Here is a 9,707-nt window from a genome sequence, read left to right on the forward strand (position 1 = left end):
ACTCAATAATTCCTACCCAGTACTATCTCCAGACAGGGAGTTAAGTGTGTATGAGAATGGGGCATCTAGAGTTGAGATTGGTGGGGAGAGGGAGGGAGGTTGGAGGAGCAAGGCAGGGACCAAGAATGAAACAATACTAATGCATTTAGACCACGGAATTCTCAGAACACAAGATACAAAGGACTCAAGCCACGCCAGTGGGTGCCCACGAGAGTAAATACTTTCCTAGAAAAAAATGCTCCTTGTTAAGTGGGTAGAAATGACAAGTGCACTGAGGAGACTCATCGGTAACCCCAAAGTCTAGTGGTTTTCACATGAAAGGGGCATATGATGTGAGATTACTGAAACATACCTTAAAAAATCTATATATATATAGGATATATATATATAGATTCAATTAGTTTAGAGATTGGCACCTAGATAATCAAGTTCATAAATGTTTTCAACAGACAGATATTGAATCTCAATGAAAAGGAAAATCATTACAGTAAAAAACTAAAGGGAACGAGCAGCAAGTGAGTTTAAGAGCCAAACAGAGCCCAGTGACTGAGATGCCTTCTCCTTGATGTTAAGTAGGCAGATCATAGCACAATGCTTTCTTTTGTGTATTAATCAATTACTATAATCAATATCATTGTGCTAAGTGCAAAGACCATCTAGGAAATCACAGAATCTTCTATTTGCTTCTTTGCAGTGATCTAGGGTATGGCAACCCCCTGGGGATTCACAGCTGTTATTTGTTTGGAGGAAGATGTTCTTTTAATAAATGTGCCTAATCAATGTCCAGCCATCACATTCCACATGTACTGTACATATGCCTAATTTGGCATCATTATTTTGGGGGACTTTCTAACCAGATCTTATTGGTTCTGCTCAATAACAGTTATGGCTGAGCTTTGGGCCAAGATGCAACAGGGTGTTTTTCTTATCAGTTATGTTCATTTAATTATTTACAAAGTTTTCTAACGACAATGAAAAAATCTTAAGATAGAAGGAGAGGCTGTGTAAGACAGTAAGTCTCTTTACTTGAGACGGTCAAGGCTGGCTACACAACAGCTTCTCAGGAGGCAGCACCCTATAAAGAAAAGAGTAAGGGGTTTGGAATGAATAAAGTTTGACTCCAGTTCTGCCACCCAAGCTGCTTAACTTCTTGGAGCCTCTGTGTTTTTTATCTGAAAATGGGATTAGTGCATTCACCTTTCAAAGAATGTTCTAAGAATTAAGTATATTTAAACTCCTATCACAATACCTGAATATAGTACATTATCAATAAACCAAAACAATTATCACGAATGGGAAGAGAGTTGGACTAGATGACTTTAAGGATTAAGTGGCAGTCCTACTCTAAGGTTCTAGGACTCTTGTTCTAACCTTTTAAAAGCTTACAGTACTGAAAAGATTTCCCAGCCACAATGTGTTAAGTGCTTACTATGTGCAAACTGCTTCGTTTCAAGGAGAACTGTTGATAAATGATGGGGAGAAGGAACTCAGTAATCTAGCTCACACACTTGTATAAGTGTTTCTCAAGTTAAATGGAAGCTATCCAAAAGGCTCTATCAAAAGCAAGCAACAGCCTACGATAAAATGAGTCTCCTCCCTAAAAGGTAACTCTGAATTATGTTCAATATAGTAAGTTAATACAAGGCCTTTGTAGGAAGACGATATAGGCTCCGGTGAGGAAACAGGAAGGGCAGACCTGGGAAAAACAGCTCCAGAGCAGAGACCACCATCCTAGGTCAAGGAAGCTGTGGAAGGGGCTGAAGGCCTGGGCACTTGGGCAGGTCTGGTCAGAGGTTGGGGACTGTTGGTCTACAGATGGTGACCCCAAACACCCTTTCCAGCCACCTGAGTGGCAGGAAGGGGCATCCATCTTGGATCTGGGAGAGGGGATGGAAGCAGGCTGGACAAACAAGAGCAATGAACTATAGAGAAGAGGTGAGCAAACAGTTTGGGTCGCACATTCTTAACAGGTGAAGTGTTTTGGTTCACCCCCATGTCCCAACATATTATTTATACATTATCTGCATGGACTACATATTAGTGCATCATAAAACCTTCACAGAGTATGCGCATGGAAAAAGGATGACATCTATTTAAGCAGAAGTTATAATATTTTATTCTTCCCCTTTATTAGTCTTGTGCAGCCACTCTAGAGACCCCAGGAAGAAAACAGGTGAATTTGCTGAGGGAGGAGAGTGTAGCATTTTCATGCCCTCCTAAAGCCTTAAAAGACCAAAAAAAACCAACCCCCCCTCCAAAAAAAAAAAAAACTAAAAGAATCCTCAACAAGTTTCCCTTAGCTTTTCTTCAAAGGAGATGCCTGTCGGCTGGGTGTGGTGGCTCACGCCTGTAATCCCAGCACTTTGGAAGGTCAAGGTGGGTGGATCACCTGAGGTCAGGAGTTTGAGATCATCCTGGCCAACATGGTAAAACCCCATCTCTACTAAGAATTAAAAAATTAGCCAGGCATGGTGGCACGCGGCTGTAATCCCAGCTACTAGGGAGGCTGAGGCAGGAGAATTGCTTGACCCAGAGAGTGGAGGTTGCAGTGAGCCGAGATCATACCACTGCACTCCAGCCTGGGTGACAGGGCAAGACTCCATCTCAAAAAAAAAAAAGAGAGAGAGAGAGAGATGACTGTCACCCAGTCAGTAGCGGGCAGGAACCCAGTCAGTAGCAGGCAGGCACAGTGCCAGATAACTCAGTCTCCCACTGCTCTCTTCCAGCCCTCTACCTGGCTTTCTGTACCTGGCTTTCTGATTGCACTTGTCATTAGAGGTTGCTACAGTTACACCTGATGCCATAAGATGTTCCACAATTAGGAAGCTCAGATCTATGATTTGGTAGTGACTATATCTGACCTGTCAGATCACGGCTGTTTCCCATTTGGGGAAAAGGGAAACACTTTGTTTAAACTATATATAATATATATTTATTTAAAAAATAAATATTTTAAAAATATTTATAAATACATCAATATTTATAAATATATCAATATATTAAATATAAATATATTTATAAATATTTATATAAAAATATATATATATATTTTTTGAGACAGAGTCTTGCTTTGTTGCCCAGGCTGAAGTGCAGTGGCACAATGGCACAATCACGGCTCACTGCAGCCCCTGCCTCCAACGTTCAAGTGATTCTCCTGCCTCAGCCTCCCAAATAGCTGGGACTACAGGTATGCACCACCATGCCCAGCTAATTGTTGTATTTTTAGTAGAGACAGGGTTTCGCCATGTTGGCCAGGCTGGTCCCGAACTGCTGACCTCAAATGATCCACCTGCTGTGGCCTCCCAAAGTGCTGGGATTATAGGCGTGAGCCACAGTGCCCAGCTTAAACTATATATTCTGAGGAGAGGGACTGAACCCTACAGAGTTCTCGTAATACAGAATCTTGGATACAATTAAGCACTAGGTCCATAGTGCTGTTCTTTCTTTGTTTCCTTCCTTCCTTCCTTTTTTTTCTTTTCTTTCTCTCTCTCCTTCCTTCCTTGTCTCTCTCCTTCCTTCCTTCTTTTTCTTTCTCTTTCTTCTTTTCTTTTTCTTTCTTTCTTTTATTGGTTGTTTTTTGGCTAAAAATTAGACTAGAAAAAATTATTTCCTCTAAAAACAGGTATATTATTAGCCAATAACACAGCACATTTTTCTGCTGGTTTTACAGATAGCTAATTGCCCTTACTAAACATCAAATTTGCTATGGAATTTTTACATATACTTCATGTTATTCCTGTAGAAAGAAACAAAAACGTGTAGTTGGTCTGTAAGACCATTACCAAAGCAAACCAGACTGAAAAGAGCATTCATCCCTTTTGCTACAGTTCTGACACATGACTGCATCTTGCAACCAGGACCCCTCAACACCTGGATGTACAGAGCCTCCACTGAACTAACACCACCACATTTGCGGTCTTGATTTAATTTCAATTGACAGAACTAGCTGGCATTTGCCTCGAAATGCCAGTAATGGCTTTCCAGTGTAACTTGGTGATTCTTGTCTGTCAAAAACTTTACAGTCAGTCCTTTACAGTTACCTTAGAGATGCCTTATCTCCCAATGCACCTTTAGGGAATGGCACCCTGCTCATTGCTTCTGTTTAGCCAAGTCCAGAGGATGTGAGCATGGTTCCCACTGACAAGACACAGTTTGCTGGAGTTAAAACAAACTACAAAACACAGCCTGTGCAGGATATGGGGGCCACATTTTTATATCTCAATTTAGAAAGTAAGAGAAATTAATTCTATAGATTGGTAGCAATTAAGGAAAAGCCATATTGCTGTTTTACTTTATAAGTTAGGTCAGTTTTGCTGTTTCCCTAGTTCCTTTTTACTTAGCTTTGTCAAGGTATAGCAAGGACAGCTGTCTGGGCTTTGCACCAGTGAACTTTCATGAACACCACTCACTCCATGGCATCAACTGGTTTTGTGCCTCAGGGAGGGTAGGAGATGTACGAGAAAGGACAAAGGCAGATATCGCAAAGAGTTTTTGAAAGACTTAACATGACAATTTTTTTTTCACTTTATAAAATACTGATTTTTTAAAAGAACATATTTTATTAGAGTCAATCTCACCATTTTTTGTCATAAAGATTAATATTTTCTCTACCTCAAGTTTTTGCATACTTATTTAGTCAATTCCACTATTTTGCTTGAAGTGAACCTTCTATTATATTTTTCTAGATTATGTAAGTGAGCTGATTATGCAACTAAGAGTGTGGTATATATAAGAATTATTATAGGATCAACATTTTTTACATGTGACAGCTCTGGTTGTTTGTGGAGTAACAAAGGGAACATGAAAAAAGATGCTTGGGCCTGCCCTGCATTCAAGTTTATCATTCCTACACTTCATTTAAACGCCTAAATTTAATCCCTTTTACAAATAGGCGTGGGTCCTTAGTCTAGATAAAAAAGGAAATTAGATTTCAATTTAAAACAAAGCTACAAACAGCGGAAAACCAGAAAACACTAAAATAAGACACTGGCTAAATTACTACAACAAAATCTCACTTCTTAAAAATCCACTAGGCAGGAATGTGTGGCAGTACAGAAAGGCAGAAGACTGAAGCGCACCTTTGATCTAGTTGTGTAAGAGCTTGCTAAATCAGTTACTACTGGAAAACATACTTCAGAGAGAAGGCTGAAACTTCTAGAGACTGTTTCTAGTATCCTTAATTGCAGACATTCATAATACTGAACGATATCCTAGTTATAAATAATTCTTATCCATAACTTAAATCCATCTTGAGGCTCTACTAAGTAAATCTTCCTTAACCTACTTAGATGTGCAGTAGCGATGAAAGTAGCGTTTTGTTTTGTTTTGTCTGAGACAGAGTCTCGCAGTCTTGCTCTGCCGCCAGGCTGGAGTGCAGTGGCGCGATTTCGGCTCACTGCAACCTCCGCCTCTTGGGTTCAAGCTATTCTCCTGCCTCAGCCTCCCAAGAGCTGGGACTACAGGCGTGCGCCACCATGCCCAGCTGATGCTTTTGTATTTTTAGTAGAGATGGGATTTCACCATGTTGGACAGGATAGTCTCAATCTCTTGACCTCGTGATCTCTGTGCTGGGATTACAGGCGTGAGCCACCGCGCCCGGCCTTAAGCCTCTTTCTTTAAGGCCCAAGGGCATATTTTCACACTGCAGTGCATCACAACCGTTTTGATTCTTCAGGTGTTCCTTTCTTCTGGTCTCCAGCCACCCAACCTAGCCTGCCAGGTACTTCTGATTAATTATACATAAGATTTATCCAAGCCACCCCCTCCCTGTCTCTACCAACTGGACTTCAATCTCTTCAGTTCCTGCTAGAATGCACCTCCTACCTGAAGTCTCCCCTCATCAATGCCCTCCACGATCAGCCTTTGACTTTGGAATCCCTTAATACATTCCTCAGATCGTTAGAGGTTTTCTGAGTCATCATCTGAGATTTTTCATTAAAATTGTGGAGTTTGAACAGCCAGTCCTGAGCTGTCGGACTCAGTTCCAAATAAAAGTCCTAGTTAAAGACACAAGAACAAGAAGATGGGTTAGCTGCGGCTCGAAGGGCTGGTGAGCGCGACCACAGGGCAGCTTGCGGACGTTTCTTTCGGACAGGACAAGGGCGAGGGAAATGGGAGGATGGTGACGCACCTGAGTGCGTCCACTAGACGAAAGAAGACCAACTAAGGCTTCGTGTAGTGCGTAGAGAGGCCGACACACACACACACTAACACACACGCAAAGACCAGAGAGGGAGCGAAAGGCGCAGCCCCAGGTACCTGACAATGACACGGCCCCGATCCGGACGCGGGCTTAAAGCCCCCAGACTTCCGGAGTGACCCCTCCCCGGCCACCTCCGGAGATTACAGCTGGCGCATCTCTCCGCCCTGCCCGGCTCGGACGCCCTCCCCTCCCCCCGCAGCCGCAGCTCCCCGCCCCCCGCGAACGCGGCTCCCCAGTGTCCTCCAGAATGCCCGCGTGGCTGTCGGGTTTCGAACCCCAGGGCCGATTCTGGCCCTCGGCGCGCGCGCCGCCCCGTCGCCGACCAGCCTTTGGCCCCCGCATCAATCATGAACGGGGCGGCCCGGGCTGCGGCGGCCCGAGGAGGGGGATGGTACGGAACTCGAGACAGGGGACAACTCTATCCCCCGAGGCGGCCGCGAAACCCTAGCCTGGGAGGCCCCCGCCCTTCCTCGGTGCGTCCGTCCCTCCCTCCGGCGCTCAGCTCGCATGCCTCCCCGCTCCGGGGGCGGCGGCGGAGGCACCCGCACCGCGCGATGCCCAGTCACCGCCGCCCGGCGCGCCGCCATGATCAGCCGCGCCGCCGCCGCGCGCCGCCGCTGCCCGCCTTAGCCAGGCCTGGCGCCGGTAGCAGGGGCTTGGCGAGGAAGCCGCTGGACCCCGCGCGCTCCGCGCTCCTGGCGGTCGCAGCGCTGCCTTTTAACTGATTCTCTTATTGATTTATTTAATTTTTAGGAGCGGCTGCTTGGAGGCACGGGTCTTCTCCTAAACCTGCAGCGACGCCCCCGGCGCGGGCACAAAGGCTCCGACGGCGGCCGGCGGGGGCTGCCAAGCGCCCGGGAGCCGGCGCCAGAGGTCGCCTGCGCGCGCCCTAGCCGAGCCCCGGGCACCATGCCGCGGCGCCTGCAGCCCCGGGGCGCGGGCACAAAGGGCCCTCTGGCCCCGGCCCCGGCAGCTTCGGGGGCCGCCCGGAACGCCCACTCTGCCGCCTCCCGGGACCCCCCAGCGTCTGCCAAGCCGCTGCTGCGCTGGGACGAGGTGCCCGACGACTTCGTGGAGTGCTTCATCCTGTCGGGCTACCGGCGTCTGCCGTGCACGGCCCAGGAGTGCCTAGCCTCAGTGCTGAAGCCTACCAACGAGACGCTCAACTTCTGGACGCACTTCATCCCGCTGCTGCTGTTCCTGAGCAAGTTCTGCCGTCTGTTCTTCCTGAGCGGCGGCGACGTGCCCTTCCACCACCCGTGGCTGCTGCCGCTGTGGTGCTACGCGTCGGGAGTGCTGCTGACCTTCGCCATGAGCTGCACGGCGCACGTGTTCAGCTGCCTGTCGCTGCGCCTGCGCGCCGCCTTCTTCTACCTGGACTACGCGTCCATCAGCTACTACGGCTTCGGCAGCACGGTGGCCTACTACTACTACCTGCTGCCCGGCCTCAGCTTGCTCGATGCCAGAGTCATGACTCCATACGTGCAGCAGCGCCTGGGCTGGCACGTGGACTGCACGCGCCTTATCGCCGCCTACCGCGCCCTGGTGCTGCCCGTGGCCTTCGTGCTGGCGGTGGCTTGCACTGTGGCCTGCTGCAAGAGCCGTACCGACTGGTGTACCTACCCATTCGCGCTGCGCACCTTCGTCTTCGTCATGCCGCTCAGCATGGCCTGCCCCATTATGCTCGAGAGCTGGCTCTTCGACCTGCGTGGGGAGAACCCCACACTCTTCGTGCACTTCTACCGCCGCTACTTCTGGCTGGTGGTGGCCGCCTTCTTCAACGTGAGCAAGATCCCTGAGCGCATCCAGCCGGGTCTCTTCGACATCATCGGCCACAGTCACCAGCTCTTCCACATCTTCACCTTCCTCAGCATCTACGACCAGGTGTACTACGTAGAAGAGGGCCTGCGCCAGTTCCTCCAGGCGCCGCCTGCCGCACCCACTTTCTCGGGTACTGTGGGCTACATGCTGCTGCTGGTGGTCTGCCTGGGGCTGGTCATCAGGAAGTTCCTGAACAACTCCGAATTCTGCAGTAAAAAGTGAGCCTCCGCCTTGGAGGAGACTACTGGTTCGCCCATCTGTTTGGAGTTTCTGTTGTTGCTATTGTTGGTTTGTTTTCAAGTTTCATTGTGTTTTCTTCTTTGCTCAAGGAAGGTGCTGCAAAACCATAGGGAAAAAGTTCACAGCTACAAAGGGATCCCAACCCACTGGAGGCTTTCAAGGAGGCTGGCGGGGGTGTTCAAGCGGTAGGGAAATAGTCACTGGTTCTTGCCCTTGGAAAAAATTCAGGTGATGTCTTTGACATCCAGGGATTTCTCAAAGGCAGTGAGTAAAATTCCAAATAAAGCCCCCAAAGAGTTTGCTTTTCCAATCATCTGTGCCATTGGTAATAAGGAGTAGCCCCTATGAGGTCAGGTACACAATAAAGAGGGTAAATAGAATCCTTGGGAACTTCTATTTCAGTCTGAGGAATGCTTGGATTTGTCAAAAGAATGGAGCTTTGTAGGAAACAGGCACAAAGACGCAAACCCAGGGCTTAACCTGCTAGGAAATGCATGGAATGTGAACACAAATTAATTATTTCAAAACTTTTTTCAGATGTTATTTAAATAGTAATATATACGTTGATTTTTCATAATTTATCAAAGCCTGTGATGTGCACTGAATTTTCTTTGTCACATAGTTTTGAATTTCACAGCCTTCTGCATTGCATACACTTGAACTGGACATCAGGGGAAGCTACTTGAGAGTTCTCAACTACTTTCTTAAACAGTGTTTTCTGAAGGCCTGTGTCATGATACAACTGTGAATTATTCTACCTTAGGGACTCTGGTTAAACTATTGGTGAGGAGCTCGAGTGGTTTGTATAGACCCCAGATTTTTGTTTACTCTAATGTGTTCCACAAAACCCATCCGGTTTTTGTTAGTTTGTTTGGTTTTTAATCTTTTTCTTTCCTTCTCTACTTATTTAAATTGCCACTGCAATAAATGTGCCTTTTGAAGCAATGTCCAAATGACTGGTCCTCAAACGCAGTTTCTTACGTGGGGAGAGTAGTAAGAATAAGCTTTTCTTACCTGACTGCAAATCAAGGTTTCATGGTCCATCCAGGAGGGCAGAAGATGGTGTTGGTTTCAAGTTTTTGGTAGGACTAGAAGTAGTTTACAGGAGCATGCAGAGCATTTGTACTCCCTACAAGGACAAAGAGCCAGCCCGCTAATGTAGAAGTGTTCCTAATGCAGCCATGGGAGAAGTTCTAGACTGATGCCATCCATGCTTGCTTAAAATTAAAAATATAATATCCAAGAATAAATGAGGCAGTTTTATTATGAAAGGCAGGAGCGCATTATTGAGTTGTCACTGAAAATTGTGGTTTAAATAAGATTACACTTGCCCAGTTAAACGCTGAAGTTTCATTTGGGTCCAGACTATGGAAATGATTGGCAGTCACCCTAAATCCTTGAAACACTTATGAACATGTCCGTGAGATCCTTTCTAACAAACATA

General features: G+C 46.7%; 1 protein-coding gene across 1 annotated transcript; it reads left to right on the forward strand.

Moving 5' to 3' along the window:
* Positions 1–6,444: 6,444 nt before the first annotated feature.
* On the forward strand, positions 6,445–9,216 carry PAQR9 (progestin and adipoQ receptor family member 9). Its single transcript, XM_003894998.5, has 2 exons — positions 6,445–6,675; positions 6,956–9,216. The coding sequence occupies exons 1-2, from the start codon at positions 6,550–6,552 to the stop codon at positions 8,243–8,245; spliced, it is 1,416 nt and encodes a 471-aa protein (XP_003895047.3). The 5' UTR covers positions 6,445–6,549; the 3' UTR covers positions 8,246–9,216.
* The last annotated feature ends 491 nt before the right edge of the window (positions 9,217–9,707 follow it).

Source organism: Papio anubis, chromosome 2 (genome assembly GCF_008728515.1).
Source record: "Papio anubis isolate 15944 chromosome 2, Panubis1.0, whole genome shotgun sequence".
Taxonomy (NCBI): Eukaryota; Metazoa; Chordata; class Mammalia; order Primates; family Cercopithecidae; genus Papio; species Papio anubis.

What these genes read in the sequence shown, in the direction of transcription:
- PAQR9 (XM_003894998.5), top strand. Translation starts at nt 6,550, where the DNA reads ATGAACGGGGCGGCCCGGGCTGCGGCGGCCCGAGGAGGGGGATGGTAC. An exon ending in GAGGCCCCCGCCCTTCCTCG is followed by an intron (nt 6,676 to 6,955) that starts GTGCGTCCGTCC and finishes TTTAATTTTTAG; the next exon opens with GAGCGGCTGCTTGGAGGCAC.